Below are 25,366 nucleotides of genomic sequence, written 5' to 3'. Positions count from 1 at the left end.
TATATTAGATCTGAGATATTTGAACAAAGCTCTCATGAGACGGCCGTTCAAAATGCTCACGACCAGACAAATCCTCGCGCAAATTCGCCCGAGGGACTGGTTTATTTCTTTCGATCTGAAAGACGCATACTTTCAGATTCAGATTATACCCCGTCACAGGCCATTCTTGAGATTCGCCTTCGACGGCCAGGTATATCAATACACCGTCCTTCCGTTTGGCCTGTCTCTAGCACCCCGTACATTTACGAAGTGCATGGACTCGGCCCTCGCTCCCCTGAGAACACAGGGGATGCGAATTCTGAACTATTTGGACGATTGGCTCATTCTAGCGCAATCAGAGGAGGAACTCATCTCCCACAGACTAGCGCTTCTCAGTCATCTGGAAAGCCTGGGTCTTTCGGTGAACTGGGCCAAGAGCTCATTAATCCCCAGCCAGTCAATCTCCTTCCAGGGAATAGAACTGGACTCTGTTCGACACCTCGCCGCGTCCTTTCAGAAAGGCAGGTGCTTCCCCCTGAAAGCATTTCAGAGGTTGTTGGGCCACATGGCTTCAGCTGCAGCAGTTCTGCAGCTGGTCTTACTGCGAATGTGCCCGCTCCAGCGCTGGCTGAGAGCGAGAATGCCCCGCGGAGCGTGGATTGCCAGCTGCTCGCGAGTCAGTGTGACTCAGGGCTGTGTCTCAGCCCTGCAGCCCTGGCTGGCAGCCGAGTGGTACCAACGGGGAGTTACGATGGGAGTCATCTCACACTGAAAAGCGATCTCGACGGACGCCTCCAACCTGGGTTGGGGGGCGCTTTACGAGGGCAGACCGGTCTATGGCCTTTGGTCAGATCGGGAGAAAGGCCTTCACATAAACTGTCTGGAGATGCTTGCGGTCGAAAATGCATTGAAACATTTTCTCCCATACCTGCAAGGTCACCACGTGCTAGTCCGTACGGACAACATGTCAGTGGTGGCTTATGTGAACCATCAGGGCGGAATCAGATCCAGAGCCCTCTGCACTCTGGCAGAACGCCTCCTGGTCTGGGTGCAGGGTTCACTGCGCTCGGTGAGAGCCGCGCATGTGCCCGGCCGCCTGAACGACAGTCCGGACAGACTGTCCAGGGACAACGTTCCCCCCGGGGAATGGGTTCTACACCGCCAATCAGTCCAGCTGCTGTGGCGCCGTTTTGGCAGAGCAGAATTAAATAATTCAGATTAATTAAACATTTTTAATAGACTTCAGCAAATTACATAAATTATGTTATTTTGTTTAGTTGTTTGTTCAGAATCGTGATCTCTATTTTTATTCTCAGTTTATCCAGAATTGTGTAGCTCTAATATATAGCTTGTGTATGTATCATTTTGTTCTATTTAAAGTAATGTATAGAAGGTAGGGCCCGAAAGTGACTCAAGTCCAGGGGCCCCCACCACCCTAAGTCCTGCCCTGCTCAGAGTACTAGTTACTAGTTACTTTTTAGCTGGCGATAGTTAATGTATTACCAATAAACATTCAACCAAATCATAGATTTATGTAGAAAATAGCTATTTTTAACACGATTTTACCTTATTGTCGAAGGACATTAATTAGTGGTCATGATACTGGAATTTCTAACTTCAGTATGACACCTTGAAATATGTCAGTATTCAGTAGGCCTAGCCCGGGGGTCGGCAACCCGCGGCTCTAGAGCCGCATGCGGCTCTTAAGCGCCGCCCTAGTGGCTCCCTGGAGCTTTTTCAAAAATATGAAAATGGAAAAAATATTTTTTGTTTTAATATAATTTCTGTAGGAGGAAAAACATGACAAACATTCTTAAAACCCTTTCGCACGTACGATCACATCGGTGTGATTAGAACGGTCAGTGCATGACGTGATCAGCTGCTAAATTCAAATGTGCTCTCGCGCGTTGGCTGGAGCTGCACTTTCGGTCGCGCGCGCAGACACACTCGGTCTCTCTCGCGCACTTTCGGTCTCTCTCGCGCACTGTCGCTCGCTCGCGCAGTTCGCTTCTTTTGTCCAGTCCGGCGCCTCATAGCTCAGCCAGAGACAGGCGCGCTCAGAGCTGTCATATAGCACAACTTTTCAGTGTTTTCAACCACATAATGTTTATTTTAGGTTTCAGACATATAAGTACTAAAAAAACAATACATTTAGAGTTTGTAAAATGCACACTGATGTTAAAGGAAGAGGCAATAATAATCCTTTCCATTATAATTAGACACGTTTTATTCATATCAGATACACATTGTGTAAGTAACTTTAAAGTTTACTCTATTCTTCTCCCAGTTCACCAGCCACTTACTTTTATGTATTTCGGGAGAAGTGGATGAATTCACGTGTTGTAAATCCAACAGATCCGATTCTCTGAACTGCGTCTGCGGCACAAACTAAGATGGCGGCGCCCATCGCGCATACAGCTCAACTAACGCGATCGTTATAAAGGTGTTTAACAACAAAACACTTCCACTTGCATATATTTGACAATCGGAATATCAGATATTTCATGCCATATCTAGCAAATTTGTGAATATTTTGAATAAAAAAGGAAAAATGACATAAAAGCAGATCATCATTCATTCATTGCTGCGGTGTGTCACGTGACACGCAATGACGCGTCACCATGGAAACCATAAAGTGACACACGGTCGCCTTGAAAAACTCACGCTGGGGGGGTCAGTCAGAATATTTTAAACTTACGTGTGAAAGGGTTAAAGTTTTTCAACGTTGTAAAAATAATACACGAATAAATAAAACGACATAACATAATACATTAAATTATAATGGAAGTTAAACTTAAAGCACCATAGTCACGTGGTGCGTCATTCTCTCCAGGATGCGCTGCAGGGAAAATAAACATTTAATCATGAATGCTCATTATGTAACGTTATTTGTAGCCTTCTTAATAAAGCTAATATAGACACTTACAGCATGTGTTGCCTTCATTATAAGGCTTATATAAGGCTTTTAATTTTTTGCGGCTCCAGACATTTTTTTTTTTTTTTTTTTGGTCCAATATGGCTCTTTCAACATTTTGGGTTGCCGACCCCTGGCCTAGCCTATAATTTTTAATACCATCGGGAAAACTACCACATACTAAATATTTTAATATCCACATTTTTGTCCATCCATTTTGTCAAGGCAATCATTATTTTCAAGCATCGAAAAGCACAACACTCATTGTAACAGTAATCTATTTGAATGGAAAAGTTTAATTCAAGTCTTCTGAAGAGACACATCCACTTTATACAGTGAGATTTTAATTTGGGCTTTTGTTTACATATTTAAACATTGATCAATAACCATTACAATAATCTAACTTAAATATTTACTCACTCTGCGATTACATGAATGTGCCCTCGCGTTATAATATTGCACTCATGACATTTGCCATTAAAATATGCCATAGAAACTTGCAGGTATTAATAAATTATGCGTAATAGGCCAAACTCGCTGTCTTTGAGATGAGAGAATGAGAACACGCAGCTGGTATCGTATCGGTGTATTGGCCAAAATAAGTATTGACAAATATTTCAGTATTGATATGTATCAAAATATAGATATTCTGACAATACTACTATGTAGTTTGTTGTTTCTCCAAACTTTCAGTCCAGCCATTAATCACTCTGAGCTCCTCGCCTCCTTCACTTATGATCAGCTCTTCAAAACCTGCTGCGACTGCGGTGGCTTTAATTCAGTCCAAATATCAGGGGTTTTATTGGTCCGTTTATGATCGAATATTTTTATTGGCTACCGAAATGCCGGTCAAAGATTTGAATATCAATTCAAATTGTACTCAGTAACGAAATGTGATGTTACAAGTAGCGAAGTAGATTACTTAGTTTAATATGTAGGCTACTTGAGTACAAGTAAAATTACAGATTTAAAAATATACTCAAAAAAGTACAAGTACCCAAAAAAACGACTTAATTACAGTAACGTGAGTATTTGTAATTCGTTACTTCCACCTCTGCCGCTGGCTGAGCGGCCAGAGGCGGAAAAAATTTTCAATTCTGCACCCAGCCCTCCTCCGGGGAAAGAGCAGCTTCATCCCAGACTCAGAGGTTGCCTGTCTCAGAGGTCATTTTTCACTGACCGCTCGGCGGCTGAGACGAATAGCGTTATTTCCCTGTGAGGCTCAATGTCACAGTAGTGCTGGCTGTGGCAGAGTCCCCCCCTTTTTTATTTTGCAGGGGAACGATGCCCTTGGCGACAAGCAGACTGAGGGGCTGCCCACGAGTGCTCTTAAAGCACAAAGGGGCAAGCTCTTGATTACCTCAGCCTGCTTCTGAACTGCGGAGAACTGGTGGGCCCAGTCCTCGACAGTGTCGCCGAAAAGGCCATCTCGTGAGATGAGAGCATCGAGAAGGCACACTTGGCGATATCGCGCACCTCTGCAAGGTTAGCCAGGGGGCGCTTCTGGACCACCAGGGTGGACATCGTCTGGCCGAGGGCCGACACTTTGATTTAATCTCAGTCAACATGCGCAGCTCAACCCCGGCTCATAACTACCCTCATGCATTATGAGTGTTTTGGCCTTCCATAGTTTCAGGGTGGCCATCACATGCAGGGTAGAGGCGGCCTGTGCGTAGCCCACCACTGAGGGTAGTGAGAGAGAAACTCAGAAAAATAACTTTTTCTGCAGATTTAGGCATGTTTGGCTTGCCATATTGGCGCCAATATGCTTCCATACTGCCAAAGTTCTTCACGCACATCCGGGAAAACAGCACGGAGGTGGGCAAGGCGATTTCCATGTTGCGCTGCACCCCCAGATCAGCCTGGGAAAGCATGGCTGTCAAGTCTGAATCTGACTCAGCATGAGCACACATTACTCTAATGGGAAGCTCAGCATCATCATTTCATATAACAGCCCTCTCCCCGATGCAGCAGTCGACATCTGTCCTCAGATGGAGCCCCAAATGAAACGCTAGTTCCCCCATGAGAAGGACCAGCAATCCCATCCATAATCTGCCAGGCATGCGAGAACGTGAGCGTGGACATCAAACTCGACGGCACACGGTGCGCTGAATGCTCATGCCCTTACGAGAAAAGCAGGACAAACAACCCACCGACGTGGCCATGTTCTCCTGAGAGAACATGAACCACCCACGAACCAGTCTCAATATGCTTGCGATGCGCTAAAGGAGTGAGGGGCCCGACGAGGTGGTCTCGTCGGGGAACGCTCACTGTAATCCTCAGATCACTGGAAGAAGTTCACTCTACGAGCGCCGCCGAAGGTATGCCAATTAATTCCTTAGTCCGCTATAACAATTACTGTGTAACTACTGCTACACATACTAGCCCTGATAATCACAAATATTTACAGCTTGCTCTATTTCTGTAAATCCATTTTTATTAATGAATGACTCTACCCGCTGCTCTAGTCTTCGTCAACAGCCGCTTCCACCACCTTCAGATGAGGTCGACTAACAGCAGATGGAGATTATGAATCGAAATATGTGAAATGTTGAATTTTCTGTAGAATTTGAACCACTGAATTGGAAGCAAATTTGTAAAGCGAAATATAATGGACCAAAAAGTGGCTGCTGAATATTTTAGTTTGTATTTTTACAACAAAATGAACACTTTCACAGACAGGGATTAGATTTTTTTTTTTTTTTTACCTTCATTTATATCAGTGGTTCCCAAACCTGTCCTGCCGGCACCCCAACACTGCACATTTCTTTGTCTCCCTAATCAAACACACCTGATTCAACTCATCACCTCATTAACCCATGTGATAATGAGCTGGTGAGTTGAATCAGGTGTGTTTGATTAGGGAGACAAAGAAAACGTGCAGTGTTGGGGTGCCGGCAGGACAGGTTTGGGAACCACTGATTTATATAACACTTTTAACCATATAGATTGTTTCAAAGCAGCTTTACAGTGATAATAGGAAATTAAAGTAACAGATATTGTTTTGGCTGTACAGCAGCTCTAGAATAACTAACTAGAATAACTAAACCTGTCACGGTACAGAGAGAAGCAGACAGGTAAATAGTTTGAAACTGAGTTTATTGAATAGAGGCACGGAGTGGAACAGCAGATGAGACTGGTGAGTATGCAATGGTGAATCAGAACTGGATGATGAACTTAGCTGGACAATAATCTTGATCTCTTGTTTGCAGATGACGGGACAGGATTCGGCATGATAGCAGGAGACAGAAGACGGATGATGGGAAGCGGTTGATCAAAGACGAAGTTCAGGTAAGGAATCTTCAGATAAGTAGTGGAGTCTGTACATTCAGGTAAGGACGAGACCAGACAAGGAAGTGAAGTGTCTCTTTATAGTGTGAGTTAATGATGATGTGCAGGTGCGGTGAATCAGAATTCAGGGGAGCGTGAACGAGTGGGTGGAGTGTGCTGATCTGGTGACTCTGTGACAAAACCAGGGTTAGGCCTTAAAACTGACACAACGTGTCATTTTTAACACATCTCTTTTTAGAGTGTATACTACGACCTAAAAGTATGTACTTTTTTTGTGAGGAAAAAGTACATACTTTTGAGTGTGTAGCAAAATAGTATGCATGTTCTGGGACATACTTCGATGACGTCATGCAACGTGAACGAGAACGGAGTTGCTAGTTACGCACACCGCGACTGTTAACAAAACATTTTACATTTCATTCATTCTTATATGTCCAATATAATTTTATTTACTATTCCCATCTTTTTTTCCTCATCGTTTTTTCCACAATACATTTTACAATGTGTTCTACCAAATTGAGGAGTGAAGCAGGGCATCGTCGTAGAACCAAACGCAGGTCGTTTGTGAGGCAGCTGGTTCTGACGTTCATGTGCAATGTAACGAAAGCTACTTATTTTCAGAGTTAAAATATTTAAAGTTTATAGTATAACTATTGTTTAACGTATTTTATACTTAATTTTATACTTATGTATAATACTCAAAAATACCCCGATGAAAATGAACCATGCTTTTACTATAGTAAAAGTGTAGTAACCATGTTTCTTTGGTTGGACTGATAAAGTTAACATTTGTACAGCCACAGTATTACTACAAATAAGTCAGTGTGGTTAAACTATGGTTAGTGTAGTAAAAGGTGTTTATTTTCATAAGGGTTCATAAGTCCCCACCTACGACAATATTATCTTGTCTTATCTTATCTGGTATAAGCTCTTTAAATCAGAGATTACAGAAGATACCTCATGTAGTAGATTTTGATTCAGTTTAGAATTATTGTAGCCATATACATTAATTCAAATGAAAAAAATATGTTCAATGTCTAAAACTACCGCAAGCCAATGTCCACTGAGGTCAGATCTAGAAGATACTATTTTCCCTGGACAATTATTAAATAAAATTGCAGCTCCTGCCGAGTGGGAGGATCCATGGCTAAATAAAATTGTATCTCCCCACTGACTGGACCAAAAAGCAGCATCAGTTACAACAGAATGCGTTTCTTGTAGAAAAATACAGTGAGAGCCACTACCTTTACAATATAAGAACATTGCCTTCCTTTTGACCTTGTTTTGAATGAACATTTAATGACATGAACGACAATGGTAACTTAACTGGAAACATTTAAAACAAAAACATAAAAGAGAAAAAAAAGAAAGAAAAAAAAGCAAGATGTAGTAAAAAGAAAAATGTGTGCAAACACTTGTATGAGAGAGAACAAAAATTGCACCTGGTTGTATAGCCACGAACCTAGAACATACCTTACAACCTAGAGTCTCTCCAAACAACCATATCTCACACCATCCTACCCATAATCAGTTCGAGTACACGATTATGTTGAGTCAATGCGTCGTCCTTCAATGTAACCGAAAGGTCCACAGTAATACGCTTTCTTTCCAGCTTTACTGATCGATCAAAGGCAACAGCTCTGCACGGGCCAGCCAGTCCTCCTTCGTAAGATCCTCCGTGAATCTGACTCCGCGGTCCAGACAGACTGACGAGTTCTTAGTTGATTTCCACATTTCATCCCTGTACTTCCTCATGGTAAACTGCACAATCATCTGCCTTGACTTCCCCGGTTCCTTCTTGCCGATTCGGTGCACTGTGTCAACGTCTTCTAATTTGTGAACGAGATGCGGTGCGATTTCAGTAATAAGACCAATCACTTCCCTACGGGGATCCTCCTCAGGTTTTTCCTTCATGCCGTTGATCCGGAGGTTCCATCTTCTTTTATACCATTCGAGTTCAGATGTTCTGCTCGCCAGGTCTTTGTGTGTTGTTGTTAAATTCAGCAGTGATTTGCTCGTCTCTAGGCACTTTTCTTTGCATTCTTTAATTTCAGTGGCATTAAACTCTACAGCCTTGGAAATCTCTGTGTTCATGACACTGTTCATCAGCATTTGAGTCGCCATTTCTTCGAATTTTTCATCTTGTGCATCAAAACGAGCAGTCAATGAAGTGATGGCTTGTAGCAGAGTTGCATTAGTGATGTCATCGTCACTGGACCTTATTTTTTTCAAGGTGTTTGCTTTAGTAGGGGTTAACTGGGATGAGTCACGACGTTTAACTGCAGAATCGGTCTGTACCTCCATCTCTGAATTGACTGAGACCGGAGTCGAGCCATGAGCCGGAGGGATGATAATCTTTGGGTGAGTAGCTTGCTGAGAAGATTTACGCATTTTGAGGACACAAAACACACGAGAAGTGTTTAAATTATATTTTAGGTAGGTATAAATGAGATTTGTGTACTAGAGTTGGGGTACTCGAACTCGGACTCGGACTCGAGTCCAGACTCGAGTCCAATTTTTAATGAACTCAGACTTGTCACGCACTCGGATGAATTTGTACTCGGACTTGACACGGACTCGGACATTTTAGACTTGGAAAATTTGCCGAGTACAGTCGAGTCCGGGCACTGGAGGACACAATATTATTCAAAAACGAAACGAAACGAAACGAAACTGCTTACATTGTGTTGTGTCAGTGTTGAGCATTGTAGCCAATCACAGATATGTATATTAAGCACATGAACACAGTGGCCAATCAGAGGCGTTTTGAGTCACCATGCTGAGAAGTCGCTCAAAACGTTCAGAATCAGCGCGAGTTTTATCCTTTCGCAAATCTCCTCATAAACGACAAAGTCTTGACGCGATATAAATAAGAGATTCGCTGTGCATTCCGACAACTTCAGTGTTTATGACGAGAGTTTCAGTGAGAGTGCAGAACGTAAGTGAAAGAAGTAAGTGATGGCTTAAAGTGAGCGCTATTGACAATCTAAATAATATATTTTTTTCATGCTTGTAGAGGACCAGTGGTTACGTTCACACTGTAAATTAAATAGAGTGATAACTGCATTTAAATGTGGGAGAGAATCCGCAGAATTTTAGTCCTGTGAGTCATGAAATTGCGATGATTGACACAGTAACCATAGCAACATGAGAACGTGATAAACAAAGCAACATTTTGGCGTCTAATAATGTTATGATTTTTGTTACATTGATTTAGCCTACACTTTAGTCATAAGTTTACATACACCTTGCAGAATCTCCAAAATGTAATATTTATTTATTTTTTAATGAGGATGATCATGAAAACATTGTTTCTAGGCTATTTATTACTGCCCTGAAAAATCTTTTTCACATAATGGATGTTTAATAGCCTAGTCCACAAGAAAAAATACAAACACAAAATACAAGACAAATTACATAGGCTTGATTTTAATATTGTGTTTCTTTACCTGAATGATCCACAAGTTTTTTTTTTTTTTTGGTTGTTCATGAGGAAAAATCCTCCAGCTACTGCACATTCTTTGCTTTTCCAGCATCTTCTGCATATTTGACTCCTTACTGGCAGTGACTATGATTGTGAGATCCATCTTGTCACACTGAAGACAACTGATGGACTCATACACAACTATTACAAACCCTGCAAACATTTAGTGATGCTCAAGAAGGAAGCAACCATTAGGAGCCAGGGGGTGTAAATTTTTGAACTGGATCATTGGTGTAAATTGCTCTTATTTTATTTAAAAAATCATTAATTAATTTAGTCCTGCCATTTAGAGGCTAAATAAGATATTAGCATGTAAAACAAAATAAGATCATCAAAATAAATAAAAATTAAAAAATCAACGTCATCTTGCTCGAAAGTTTACTCCTGGCTCTTAATGCATCGTGTTATATTCTTGAGCATTACCTTGCATAATCTAAAAAAGATGTATGATAGGTAAACGTATGACTGTAACTATACATTGGAATCATTTTGTAAGGTTTAACATATTAATTTAAGAGCTCAGTGTTGAGACCTTTCACTGGAATTTGATTGACGTGATCTGACCAATCATAATGCAGATACCTGCCATTTTTGTCCGACAAACAAACCAAACCAGATAGTAGATTAAAGTCATTGGACTTGAACTTGAAAAATGGTGTGTATTGAATTCTTTTTGCAGTTCTGATGTTCATTCATGTTTAATTCGTGCTATAACTAGAAGATATTATCAGTTCATGTGCTGCTTGAGTTGAGGCCTATATTAAAGCACCACAAAACGGTGTGTATTGTTTTAATTTCATAAAAATTACAAAATTTGAAAGCTGAGACTTTATTTCATACCAGAAGTAGCCTTGTCTTGTCTGTTGGCGCATTGTCAGTGTCCTCTTTGCTCCGCAATATATATTTCACTGTGTGAGAACATATTTCCAGAGTGAGAGCGGAATGGCTTGTCGGACGTAGCGACAGTAAGAGGGGCGGGTCTTTGTGAAAGGTCAATTTAAAACCATTTAAATCTTTGTGGACTCGGCCGGACTCGACTCGGACTCGGATGTTAAGGACTCGGACTCAAGTGCGACTCGGCCCTCTTTGGACTCGGACTTGGACTCGGACTCGATTGTTAAGGACTTGGACTCGACTCGGACTCGACAATGGTGGACTCGGACCCAACACTATTGTGTACTTTTTAAAACATCTTAGCCGGAACCTCGAATACGGCCTTCGAAGGATGCAGAATTGAATTGGGACAGCCTTCATCGCACTGCCGTGACGCAATCGGCCTTCAAATGCGACCTTCCAAGTGTGCAGCCTTTGAACTATGACATCCTTCGTCCATATGGACGAAGATAATTCCAGATAGTTTAAGGCTGTATAGCCAATGCCAAATAAACCTGCACTGTTGCGCAGATTTTCCCAGCCGCTCTAGATTTTGAATTTGGTGCAACAGCTGAAAGAGACTATTGCCATACATCTGTAAAGTAACTATTCACCCTGCACAGGTTAAAGGAGACATATCATGCTTTTAAATTGTTCCTTTTTACATATAAATCATACATTTGTAGTCTATATAAAGCGGAACTGCAATGCTTGGGTCTGAATTCCTCATTATTATAGCTCCACAGGCCCCTTTTCTACCCCTTTTCTGATGCGTGTCTGAGAGCAACTCGTTTTGGTGCGGTCTCTTTAAATACAATTGAGACACTTCATACCCCGCCCCCTCTCCAGGTTGCAGAGGTTCAACTCCACCCCGTTCGGCCATTTTTGTAGTCTGATAGCAGAGATACGATTATCTAGCGGCACAGAAACTTTTTATTTACACGTTATTAACAAAATGTCAACAACGGAAGACTTGTCCAGCCAACCTTACATGTTCGAGCCAGAGTCGGAGCCGGAGCGAGATGAAAATGAAGACGACGAACCTGTAGAACAACGTCTTCATATGGATGTATCGCAATGGTGTGTTACTGTATTTACACATGAAACTTTGGTCTTCCGACCTTTTACCACCGTGTCGATTTATTTTGATTAATATGTGCGAGGGAGAGAGAGCAAGACAGCGTCTAGTTTGGAGACGGTGAAGTCTTGTTTACACTTTCGCCTGGCTCCGAGAGAGACTGCGCGCGCGCGACCGGGTCTCTGCTCGTTCTTTCAGTTAAACATGCGCCACAAGCGCGGCAGTTCATCTACATTAGACGGTGTAATGAAGCGTGTGGGTTACTACATCCAACAACCGAACATTTTAACTTACCCTCTCGTAACTTCTGCATCCTTTAGCTTGGACTACAAAATTGCAGCGAGAAATAAAAATGGCGGATTGCTGGAAGTGTTGGGCCGGAAGTCAATGTCCTTATTTGGCAGTTCCGCTGCAAATACTGTGACGTAATAGTTCAAAAAACGTCATAGAGAACAGAAAAATCGGAACAGGTTGAAAAATATGACCAAAACAGAATATAACGATATCAACGAAGCACCTGAAGAGAATAATTTAATCTTTTCTGTACTTCTAAACACTCCAAATATACAACAAAATGCATTTAAGGGCTAAAAAAGTGCATTTAGCATGATATGTCCCCTTTAATGGAAGAAATAGACAAATACAACTATATATACATGTGCTGCTGAGTGAGGAAACAAGCTGCTGCATAGGTAGATATGCATATATCTGTACATGAATGAACATAGACTCATTAACAATAGACACACGTTGCAAGCTGATAAGAGATTAAAAACCCAGCAGCCACCTGAGCAAGTATCATAATTAAATCATTAAAATATACTTTCTTCAGTTTGGGAATTATTTTATACTTTGCTATTATTCTTTAATGCCTTTATAATTATTGCATTTTTTTCTGGAAAGGACTTTACACCTGCTCATGTTCATTCTGATTGCATGTTTGTCCATCAACTCTGTGTTTGGAACAGCTGCTTTTTTTTTCCAAGGTTACTGACAGACTTGCTGTCTGATACACACTTGGTGTCCTGTGAAGCATGTCTCTTACAGGCTTTTGTCATTTATTCATATGCATCAAATGAAAATACAATATTAATGTTAATGGCATTTGACAGATATGTAGCAATCTGTAAACCTTTCCAATACAACAGCATAATGACTCCTATGTTAGAATAATCTGCAGCAGCTGACCACTAAGGAGTGAATGTACAGTGACGTGACATAACTGCCAGATTCAAACTGTGCGTTAGCCAAAGACGGACGCGCTCACTGCTTGTCATCATATATCACAACTATTCAGTGTTTTTAACCACATAATGTTTATTTTAGGTTTCAGACATTTAAATACATATAATTTATTGCAAAACAATAAATTTATAGTTTGTAAAACACACAATGGTGTCTATGGAAGCGGCAATAACAATCCATTCACATATATTTGCCTACGTGTTTTATTCACATCAGATACACAGTGTAAGTAACTATAAAGTGTACTCTATTCTTCTCCCATTTCACCGGCCACTTACTTTCACGTATTTTCGGGAGAAACTGATGAATTCACGTGCTTTAATAAATCCAACAGACAGGAATCTCTGAACTGCGGCCCAAACGCTGGTCATTGAACTAGGTTTTGGTTCTTTTGGCAGTGTGGGCAGGTGCAAATCCTGCTGGAAAATGAAGGAAGCATGAAGTGCTCTGAAAATGTCCTGGTAGACGGCTGCGTTGACTCTGGATTTAATAAAGCACAGTGGACCAAAGTCCTCTTTTCTGATGAGAGCAAATTTTGCATCTCATTTGGAAACCAAGGTCCCAGAGTCTGGAGGAAGAATGGAGAGGCACACAATCCAAGATGCTTGAAGTGCAGTGTGAAGTTTCCACAGTCTGTGTTGGTTTGGGCAACCATGTCATCGGCTGGTGTTGGTCCACTGTGCTGTCCACTCAACGCAGCCGTCTACCAGGACATTTTCAGAGTACTTCATGCTTCCTTCAGCAGACAAGCTTTATGGAGATGCTGACTTCATTTTCCAGCAGGATTTGCACCTGCCCACACTGTTCTCGAGCCACCAGGCACTGTTGTTGTGCGAATGAGTGGATGGAGCGTGTTAAGGGTTTTCTGAATCGATCAAAACTAACTTTAGCTGGACAATAAATTTATTCTAGAGCTGCTGTAAAGTCAAAACAATCTCTGTTACTTTAATTTCCTATTATCACTGTAAAGCTGCTTTGAAACTTTATTGTTAAGAGCGCTATATAAATGAAGGTGACTTGACTTGACTTGACTTGATATACTGCATGTTCGGATATTCATACAACAAAATATTCTGGGGGCCATGAAAGCTTTATGAAAATGATATAAAATGCTGGTGAGGAAATAGTTAATAATTATTATTTGCAGTGGAAAGTTTGGAAAGCACTAGAGGCAGAATTATGCTAAATGTACATGCTCTATTTATTTATGTTTTAGATATATGCTATTAATTTATGTTTCCAGTGAAATCAAACTTCAGAGGACTTGAGAGGCCACAACAGGCCCCTGAGATGTGTTAGATAGTATAAAAACACTAGCATGCACTGGTGACTCCACAGTCCAACTAAATCAGAACACAAATAGAGTTCATTACCTGCAATTTTAATGAAGATGCAGTGGTGGTCATTTCAGAGCATCTGAAGGTATTTCTAATAACGTTTGTAATGTAAGAAAAAAAAAAAAAACTGTTATTCTTAGACTGTGTTGAATTATTACTGTGCATTCATTTAATTGAAAAACTATTGTATTAAGTTATATTATTTTTATAACATTATTTACAGTTAAGGTCACATTACATGGTATAAGACACTGTGGCTAAACATTCTAAGCTGAATGTTTGTTTGTTTGTTTGTTTGTTTGTTTGTGGTGTAAAAACATATGAACTTTGTTTGTTCTCTTCCTCAGGTCAATGAAAGTTTTCCTGGAAAATGGAAAATGGAACATATTTTTACTTCATGTTGTTTGAAAATCTTGGGTGCATAAGATATGCTTTCTTCACTTTGGGGTTTATTTTTTACTGTGCTGTCATATTCTTTAATGTTCTTATTATTCTTGTAATATTTCTGGAAAAGACATTGCACAAGCCCATGTTCATTCTGATGTCATGCTTGTCCATCAACTCTGTATATGGTACAGCTGGCTTTTTCCCAAGGTTATTGACAGACCTGCTCTATGATGCACATATAATCTCCTTTGAAGTGTAACGGTGGCAGGCCCAAACGAAATGTAAATCAACAAATGAAAGATATATGTATAAAAAAAAACAATTAGTTCGGGCGCCAGACAAGCTCAATCTTGTCAAATGGTTTTCCTCAGAATAGCTCTTTAAGCCACCAGTTACGAATAAACATGAATCAGAGATCACACAAAGAAAGTTCAGTTTCACAGTTATATTTTCATAATTTTCAAAGAAATCAGACAAAAATCTCAGTTTCACCATAAGCAAAGAATCAAAACAAACTAAATACACACCAAATAACTTTGGTTCAAGTTCAAAATCCTACAGTATTTACACCACTGGTTTTTGTATTGGAGAAAAAATAAATAAAAAAGAAAATACAATAAATCAAACTGACAATGAAATCAACCGTTAAAACATAACGAAACACTTCACTGTATTACACAGATACGAGATACGTGGCGAAAGTGGTTGCGTGAATGTTTGGTTTGCTTGAAGCCGGTGGTGCATGCGTGTGCGTGCAGGCATGTGTGTGTGTGTGTGAAAGTGCGTTGGCCGATAATGGCAGGAAGGAAAGTTTTCGAAGTGAGGGTAAAACAGGGAATAACCTGGAGAACTTGCTCACTCGCCAGCCTTAAAGACAAGCTTCGCTGTGCAGCCGGTGTACAGAGGTGCAGCGCACTCTCAGTGCCAATCGCTAGGCAACTCCCGCTCACTCTAGATCCACGCACAGCCCAAACACAGCGTCTCGCGTCTCACTGACTGTGGATTCGTCTCAGGTAACCCGTTCCTTTTTTCTCTCTTTTTTTAACTCCACCTTATATACTCATTTCCTCACTTCCGGATAATTGATTTCCCTCCTCCTTCCAGTCACGCACCTTACGTTTTTCCTTATCGCCACACTCTCCCCCCCTGGAGAAAGCAACCCAAGGTTGTAGGATAGAAAGTGTGGATTAAAATCCCAAGAACTCTTCATCTTCCTCTGACGATTCTTGGAATATTTCAAGGAGTCTTTTCCTCTCCTGGATTTCCAACTCCTCGGCTGTGGGGAAGCATGCTTTTAAATTACTCACATGCACATTACGCACATCTTCCCCAGAGGACTCCAATGCCACTTGATAATTTATTGGTCCCTGCTGCTTTATTATCCGATAAGGACCCTTCCATCGTTGTGCAAGTTTTGCACTGAAATGGTGTTGGGCACTAGATTGGGGAAAATTCCTTAGCCACACACGGTCCTTTTCTTTAAAGGAGGCATCACGTCGGTTCTTATTGTAGCTCCGTAGTTGTCTTTTCTGTGCCTTTTGGCAGCACTCTTTCGCTTTAGCTTGAAGTTGAACTAGATGACTGACCACATCATAGGAAAGTAAATCGGGAGAGATGTTCTTGCCACGCAACAGTTTGTCCATGGGACCTTGCAATTTCCTCCCCAGGTGAAGCTCTGCTGGGGTCATGCCGATGGACTCCTGGACAGCTGAATTGACTGCAAATCGTAGTTCCGGCAAGTACTGATCCCATTTTTTGTGGTTATCTTCTACATAAGCCGCCATCATGTACTTTAGGTTACGATTTACTCTCTCTGTCATATTCGTTTGTGGGTGGTAAGCAGTAGTGAGTTTCTGTGTGACCCCCCATTTACCACATATCTCCTTGAATACAGCAGAAAGGAACTGAGAACCTCTATCAGACAGGATAAAGTCAGGAACCCCCCATCGAGTCAGAATCTCTCTCCTGAAGAGTGCTGCAACAGTCTCTGCACGGGCATTCCGCATAGGAAACAGCTCCACCCAGCGGGTAAAATAGTCCACAAAGACAAGAAGGTACTCATTCTGATGGGTACTGCGGGGCATTGGTCCCATGATGTCTACCCCTAGCATCTCGTTGGGATGTGATGTACTGACTTGTTGTATTTTTCCCGCAGGTTTACGATTTTCCCCTTTGAGTGTTTGGCACTTAATACATCTTTTGACATGATTCTTCACATCCGTCCACATCCCAGGCCAAAATGCAATATCATGCAGCCTCTGGTAAGTCTTGTAAATACCCATGTGGCCACTTAAAGGATTTGAATGGTAGTGGTGGAGAACGGCTGGAATCAGACTGTTGGGAAGGTACACCCGATAATGGCGTTGGCCACTCTTCAGCTGAGTTGTGTGGTACAATTTATCCTCTACTACCTCGTACTGATTTTTCAGCTGATCATCTCCTGCCAGTGTTTGGAATAGTTTTATGATTACAGGGTCCTTGTGCTGCTCCTCCCAGATGGCAGCGGCAGTGATTGGAAGGTCTGACTCCTCCGTTTGCCTGACATATAAGCTACAACCAGGTTGGGTGTGGATCCGAGAAAGAGCATCTGGTGCTACATTCAGCCTTCCTTTACGATACTCAATTACAAAATCAAACTTCTGCAATCGAAGAACCCATCTAATGAGACGACTGGTGGTTTTTGTAGAGCTCATTACCCATTGCAGGGCTGAGTGATCAGTCACAACCGTGAATAGTTTAGGCTCTAGGTAATGTTGCCATCTTTCCAGAGCCCATATGACGGCAAGGCATTCTTTCTCTGTCGCAGAGTAGTTGGTTTCGGCTTTGCTCAGGGATCTACTGGCATACGCAATCACCTGCTCTGAGCCCTGGTCCTTCCGCTGCGTCAACACCGCACCTAGTCCGATGTCACTGGCATCCGTGTATACAATAAATGGAAGTTCAAGGTTGGGATGACCCAGAATGGGAGGTGAGGTAAGGTAGGCTTTTAGCTGTTCAAAAGCTTGTTGACATTGGGGTGACCAATGAAATGCACGACCCTTTTTTTTCAAGGAATTGATGGGCTCAGCGATCCTCGAGAAATTTGGGACGAACCGGTGGTACCACCCGGCGAGTCCAAGGAAGCGCTGAACCTCTTTGATGTTACGAGGTACAGGGTATGCACGTATGGCTTCTACCTTACTCAGGTCTGTGGAAATACCATGAATGTTCACCACATGTCCAAGGAATGTTAACTCCTGAAGACAAAACTTGCTCTTCTTTAGGTTGATAGTCAAACCCGCTGTCTGCAATCGATGGAGAATAGTTTGGAGATCGAGGAAGTGCTGGTCCATGGATGGTGAGTAGATTATAATATCATCAATGTAAACGAAGCATATGTTACCTCGTAATTCCCCCAAAACCATCTCCATCAGTCTTTGAAATGTCGCTGGGGCATTTTTTAACCCAAAAGGCATGACTGTAAACTGATACAACCCCGATGGAGTGATAAAGGCAGTCATGGGTTTGCTATCTGGACCCATTGTCACCTGCCAGTAGCCACTGTTGAGGTCGATTGTAGAAAAGATCGATGCACCAGAGAGGGATTCAAGAATCTCTGAAATGTTAGGGAGGGGGTATGCATCACTCTCTGTTATGGCGTTGACCTTCCGGTAATCCACACAAAATCTCATTTTACCATCTTTTTTTGGAACTAGGACAACAGGGGATGCCCATGCCGAGTGAGATGGTTCCACAATACCTGCCTTTAACATTTCCTCCAGTTGCTCTCTCACAACAGCTTGTTTAGAAGGACTCATGCGATAGGGTCGCTGTTTGAGGGGCACTGGATGTGTGATATAGAGGTGGTGTTGGAGAACATCAGTTCGTCCAGGTTGGAGGGTACACACCTGAGAGTTGGACTCCAAGATTTGCCGTAGTTGTTGTTTCCCGTCAGGTGGTAAGTGAGCACCATTTACAGCAAGGTTTATTAATGCTTGTTCATCCAGACTATCAAGTGGTCGTGATAGCAATGGGGGTTGGGGTGGAGGAATGGAACTGAGTAGGGAGAGGCTTTGATTAACACTGTTCAGATGTGGTCTTTTTTCCAGGTGTGATGGTTTCACCACAGGTACACTTGCCTGGCCGGGTTGGAAGAGATAGTGTTCATCAGGGGCAGACTTGAAGGAATATTTCCTGTCTGTCACATCAATCTGCAGTCCGCTGGAGAAGATGAAATCTAATCCCAAGATCACTGCATATGCAAGGGCTGTGTAGGAGAGGACAGCAACCTGTACTGGAAAAGTCTTATTATGAAAAATAATTGGCAGGTTTATCCATCCTAATGGAACTTCTGCTTCACCATTAGCTAAATAAAGAGGACCAAGGGTCCAAGGGTGAAGGTTATCAGGTGGATTGAGTTCAGTCCATAGGCTCTCATGGATAAGGGTGTAACTTGCGCCTGTATCCACAATGGCCTTCCCTCTCCAAGGACCAATACTGATGGGCACCACTAATTGTTGTGGTACAGCCGTTAGCTGATTTGAAGTATTGGAACAAGTGGGGGTGCTTTCTTCCAAGTCTGCAGATGACCAAGGTGTAGTTGTTGCAGATACCGTGTTGCTGGAAGGAGTAACTGGCTGTCGAGGCGGACCTCCAGACTTCATAGGTTGGAAGAAACGCTTGTTATGGGGGGGACGCTGCTGAACAGATGGCTGGTTGGAAGCAGACATAAAGTGAGGACAATTTCCAGGTGAATGGGAACCTTTACACCGCCAGCACTGTACTTGAGGCTTCTCCGCAGGTTGGCTAGAGATTGGTCTTTGTGGCATGGTAGGTTGTGGTTTAAAATCCTTGCGCCCCTCATATTGTACTTGTTGCAAGTAATCCTTCTCCAACTGATGTCCCAGCTTCACTAGCTCCTCAACATTGCTGACCCTGCTGCGTAACTGGCTGGCGAGATGGGGCTTTATGTTTTTAAGGATCATTTTTACCATGTCACTTTCTGTTAGGGAAGGCTTCCACCTTTTGCAGAGAGCTCGATATGAGAAAGCAAAATCCCTGATGGATTCCTTCTCTCCCTGGGTCCTCGTTCTGATCCGATCAGCCAGCTCATCTTCGTAATCTTCAGATAGGAAGGCAGAAAGAAAAGCTGATTCAAACTCACCCCATGTTGTTACAGCGGATCTGGCAACCTCCCACCAGTCACGGGCAGTTCCATAGAGTACAGTTCGGAAAGTGGCTAGCAGGTCTGCATCAACCAAGGGATGTAATGCTAGAAAATCTTGACAGCGTGTCAAATATAGTAAAGGGTCTGGGTCATCTGATGGCTTTCCAAAGGTGGGAAAGGTTATCTTAAGGTGGTCACTTCTTACCACTGTGGTAGTGGGAGGAGTTGCAGGAGCAGTCAATGCGGACGGTAGTGAAGAGAGGGAGGTAGTGCCAGGTAGTGAAGGTATACTCTCCTTAATTAGATCTGCTAATTTCTTTTCGTGCATCTTGCTTCGATCCACCATTTCAGTTTGAAACTTTTTAAAGTCTGTACATAGACTAGCAATTTGGACGTTGTGCTGATGGATTTCAGTTGTAAGCTGGTCATGGCTTTGTTGAAAGTTCTGTTGCAGGGTTTTGAGATCTTGTTGAAGTTCCTGCTGAAGCTGATCCACCATGAAGCGCACCTCTGAGACAAAGGTAGTTTCAACTTTTTGAAGTTCGCCTGTAATCATGAGTTTAATGGCTTTAGTTAGTTGATCAGTCTCCTCCTCATCCTGTTTTTTATTTGAAGCAACTAGTGTGAGAACTTGCTGCTGGTTGTCCTTAATTTTTGTAGCAAGGCTGGTAATCTGGTCATAGTGCTGAGAAGAAGTTGCTTTCCACCCATGGGTAAGTTCAGAGATTGCTCTCTCCTGTTTCTTTATGGAGTCCAGCAGTTTATCCCAATTACCTTGAACTTGTGAAGTAAGTTGTTGCATTTCTCTACCAGGAGTGGGAAGTACACCAGGCAAATCCTGCTGTGCCACTGAAGAGGGAGTAGAAAGTTCAGGTGATGTGCATAGATGCATAGGACCTGGTCCCTGGTTCCAGGTAGGGGTTTGCATTGGAGTGCTGCTGCCAGCCAGTGCTGAAGCGAACTGCACCTGGGCTCCATGGCCTCCTGGATAGCTGGAAGGCGTTTGGATGTATGGGCCATGGAAGACCGGAGGTGAAAGAGGTCCAGGAGTAAACCGGGGAAGTGATGCAATGGGCCAAATTGGGGTTGCAACATCTGGAACTTCAATATCCACACACGTTGACAAAGGAGATGGGGTTGTGGTCATGATTCACTGGTGTCTCTGGAGAACTCAATGAAGTTTGTAAAATGTTATGCAAAATGTAATGTATGTCAGCAAAAAATAAATAAAATAAAATACAATGTTATTTCAGTGTTCAATAAACAAATAAACCCAGAAAATTTACAATTTCTGTTCTAACACGTATTCAAATTCAAAGTCACACTTTAATCATTACCTTAAAGCTAACCCTCAATTACTGCAACCAAGAAAATAAGTAATCATATACACTCACATAACACTTTCCACCAAAATTGACAATTTGATCAGGTTTTTTTTTTTTTTTTTCAGAGAGTTCAGTTCAGGTGTCTTTTCTTTTTCTTAAAGAGTTCAGTTCAAGTGTCTTTTCTTTTTCTTAAAGAGTTCAGTTCAGTCCCTGTTCGGGCGCCACTTCTGTAACGGTGGCAGGCCCAAACGAAATGTAAATCAACAAATGAAAGATATATGTATAAAAAAAAACAATTAGTTCGGGCGCCAGACAAGCTCAATCTTGTCAAATGGTTTTCCTCAGAATAGCTCTTTAAGCCACCAGTTACGAATAAACATGAATCAGAGATCACACAAAGAAAGTTCAGTTTCACAGTTATATTTTCATAATTTTCAAAGAAATCAGACAAAAATCTCAGTTTCACCATAAGCAAAGAATCAAAACAAACTAAATACACACCAAATAACTTTGGTTCAAGTTCAAAATCCTACAGTATTTACACCACTGGTTTTTGTATTGGAGAAAAAATAAATAAAAAAGAAAATACAATAAATCAAACTGACAATGAAATCAACCGTTAAAACATAACGAAACACTTCACTGTATTACACAGATACGAGATACGTGGCGAAAGTGGTTGCGTGAATGTTTGGTTTGCTTGAAGCCGGTGGTGCATGCGTGTGCGTGCAGGCATGTGTGTGTGTGTGTGTGAAAGTGCGTTGGCCGATAATGGCAGGAAGGAAAGTTTTCGAAGTGAGGGTAAAACAGGGAATAACCTGGAGAACTTGCTCACTCGCCAGCCTTAAAGACAAGCTTCGCTGTGCAGCCGGTGTACAGAGGTGCAGCGCACTCTCAGTGCCAATCGCTAGGCAACTCCCGCTCACTCTAGATCCACGCACAGCCCAAACACAGCGTCTCGCGTCTCACTGACTGTGGATTCGTCTCAGGTAACCCGTTCCTTTTTTCTCTCTTTTTTTAACTCCACCTTATATACTCATTTCCTCACTTCCGGATAATTGATTTCCCTCCTCCTTCCAGTCACGCACCTTACGTTTTTCCTTATCGCCACAGAAGCATGTCTCATACAGACTTTTGTCATTTACTCATATGCATCTTTTGAACTTACAATATTGATGTTAATGGCATTTGATAGGTTTGTTGCAATCAGTAAACCTTTGCATTACAACAACATAATTACCACACGGTTTCTAACTTTTCTAATAGTTATAGCATGGTTTTATCCAATTACTTTTATTGGTATTGGTGTTCTTTTGACTGCAAAGTTGACAATCTGTGGTAACAAATTACTAAAGGTGTACTGCCACAACTATGAAATTGTCAAACTCTCATGTGTGAACATTACTATTAATAATATTTATGGCCTGATTGTAACTATCACAACAATTTTTATCCCTTTGAGTTTTATACTGTATACCTATGTCAGAATTATTATAATTTGTCAAAGAAGCACACGAGAGTTCAGGAGCAAAGCATATAAAACTTGTATTCCACACATGGTGATCCTTTTAAATTTCTCAGTTGCACTTTTTTGTGAGCTCACTTTGAGTCGATTTGTGAATGGAGAACTTCCTATAGTGCTGAGTGTTGTCCTTTCACTTGAATTTATTGTTATACCACCCTTTGTAAACCCTATTGTTTATGGACTAAACTTTCCTGATATCCGCAAAAAAATTAGACGTGTAATAAAAGCCTCAAAATAGGCTGCTTTGTTTCTGTTGTACCAAACCAAGTTAAAAAAATTTAATGATAATTGTTCAATCAAGCAGCCACTCACCTTTTAGTTTTTAATGCACTAAATGTGATAATTCTCACCTCTCTGAATTCTATAAAGATTTCCTTTAAATGACCTCCTCAGTTAATAAATGTTTGTGAAAAATTGTATAAGGGTGTTAGAAACACAATCAGAGCGTAATTTTCTTAACTGAAAGAATAAGGGTGTCAATCCATATTGTATTATCTCAGATTAATAACTTCATATTTAGAATATAAGATACTATAAAAACTTTTTAAAATGCTATTAGTGTCAGTAGTTTTTTATAATTGTATTATCTATTTAAAAATATATATATTTGTCTATTTTTTTAACTGGTGTATAATTGAAATATTTTGTTCTGCATGTGAAGTATTATTAGACTGAACCTGGCTTTTTTATTATTAAGGATTTAGAAATCAGTTTTGAGAGGTTCAAACAATAGCTGTCTACATACTTTATATCAAGTATAAATCGTGTTAAAATGTTATATCCATTGTCAATAAAATAAAATAAAAATACCATACTATAGAATAATAACACTATTCTGTTCTAACCAGCTTGCAAAGACTAAGCCAGAGAAACTCCGGAAAGCAGTCTTAGATTTTGCTGGTTATTGATTATCTTTATTCTGTCTGTCACCTCTGGCTTGCTTAGTTGGAGACACCAAATATTTAACAATATTATTGATCTGCCTGCATTGACACCATTGTATGAGAACTGAACTGAGCTGGACGATGGCATCACTGTTTTCTCCAGAGCTGCTGTATAGATAAATTAACTAAATTCATAACTTTTTTACAACAGAAATTAATCAAGACTGAACTTAAGCTGGACAATGACATTATTTACTTCTAGTAATACTTTTTTTGTATTATTTTCCTGTTCTCACTGTTTAGCTGCTTGAAACGATCTCTATTGTAAAAAGTGCTAAATAAATAAAGGTGACTTGACTATAAAACCACAAACAAATAAAGAAGAGAACAATAGGCAAACATAAAGTTCAAACAGTATATTGTCACAGGTGGTTATTGAACAAGTAATGTACGAGGACATATAAATCAATATTCTTTTATTAAACGCCCGACAGGAACACAAAGAAGAACTGCAGGCAAAAACAACCAACATAATAACGAGACAAGACATTAGGCTTGTTTGAGATGTGCCTTGCCTCGCCTGAAATGTATGCGAGAGTAGGCGGCTGCAGTGAGAAGAGGAGTGAAAAAAGTGCAGGCAAGCCGGACAGTTCTCTCTTCTCGCAGTGGATCTGACACCTGCGAGATCAAAGATGGATATCGCGGGATTCACGCTCGTGCACAGTGTTGCTAATAAACTGGATGTAATTCAAGTTCTGTTGCTTTTATATGAAAATAAATAAAATGAACAAGACACCCTAAGTACTTATTTAATTCCATTCCAAATATCAATATTTTTTTCTTTAATACAGACATACTGTATGTTTTTTTTTATTTTTTTATTTTTTTATAAAAATTAAATTGCATAACCCAAAGAGATCGCACTGTCAGATAGTTTGGGAATATTCACACATAACATATACACATAAAACATGATATTAGAGTTTTAAAATCAAACATTTTAAAAAAGAACAATACATCACAGTTGTTTAAACCAATGAGCATTAAGCTATGTCATCAGCAAGTCGTTTCCCATCATGCTTTTGATCAGCGCAGTCGGTGGAGAGCATGCATGCAGTTGCGCTCGACTGCAGAATCCAACACCTCCGCCTTGCACTCACGAAATATTTTTGACATACGTCAGCATGACATCAGGGGCCTGTTTCAGAAAGGAGGTTAAGTGAAAACTCTGAGTATGTTAACCCTGAAATGAGGGAAACTCTGAGTTTTCTGTTTCAGAATGGGAGGTATGTTAAACCTGAGAAAGCAGGGTAAGTCAAGCCTGTTTCAGAAAGAGAGGTAACTTATACTCCGAGTCAGTTACCATGGTAACTTACTCTGTGAACCTAACCTGGTCAGGAGCAGGTTTTCTTCGGTAAACCCAGAGTTTCTTTCGGTCTCCTCCCCTTTTTTAAAGTGGAAGTGGTGTTTCTTTCAGTACATTTTTATTAATAAAATTAATATTTTATTAATAAATAAAATATTGATTTTTTTTTTTTTTTTTTTTTTTTTTTTGCGTTACATAATGTAGTTCTAAACAAATTCTACAGAATTAAACTGTGGCATTTACTGAAAATCACTGAACTGTTCATCTGTGCACCAGAAGTTGATGGACCGTCCTCCTGCTGTTCTTCCACACTCTGGGGGCGGAGGGAGAGATAAGAATACCTGTTTATACTTAGATTTAAACTTAGATTCTATAGGCTACTCCACATAAAAATGTGAAATGTGAATGTGTAGATTGTTTGATGTGTAGACACATAATGTTAACATTACCTCTGTAGGCCTCTCTGTGGCAGCAGAAACTCTTTATCCCCATGTGATGAGCATTTGGTTGAGTACACTTTATAACACTATTT

The 25,366-nt window shown here is 41.0% G+C and overlaps 1 protein-coding gene across 1 annotated transcript; it reads left to right on the top strand.

Moving 5' to 3' along the window:
- Positions 1-14,571: 14,571 nt before the first annotated feature.
- Positions 14,572-22,822, top strand: LOC311091251 (olfactory receptor 51I2-like; the record flags this gene model as incomplete). The annotated part of the gene is made up of 2 exons (XM_084127070.1): positions 14,572-14,841; positions 22,175-22,822. 2 exons carry the CDS (start codon positions 14,572-14,574, stop codon positions 22,820-22,822), a joined length of 918 nt encoding a protein of 305 aa, XP_083983196.1.
- Positions 22,823-25,366: the final 2,544 nt, after the last annotated feature.

This window comes from Abramis brama (genome assembly GCF_963993115.1).
Source record: "Abramis brama genome assembly, chromosome: 10".
In the NCBI taxonomy this organism is placed as follows: Eukaryota; Metazoa; Chordata; class Actinopteri; order Cypriniformes; family Leuciscidae; genus Abramis; species Abramis brama.
The sequence above is the reverse complement of the archived record's forward strand: the minus strand, read 5'-3'. Positions and strand labels throughout refer to the sequence as shown.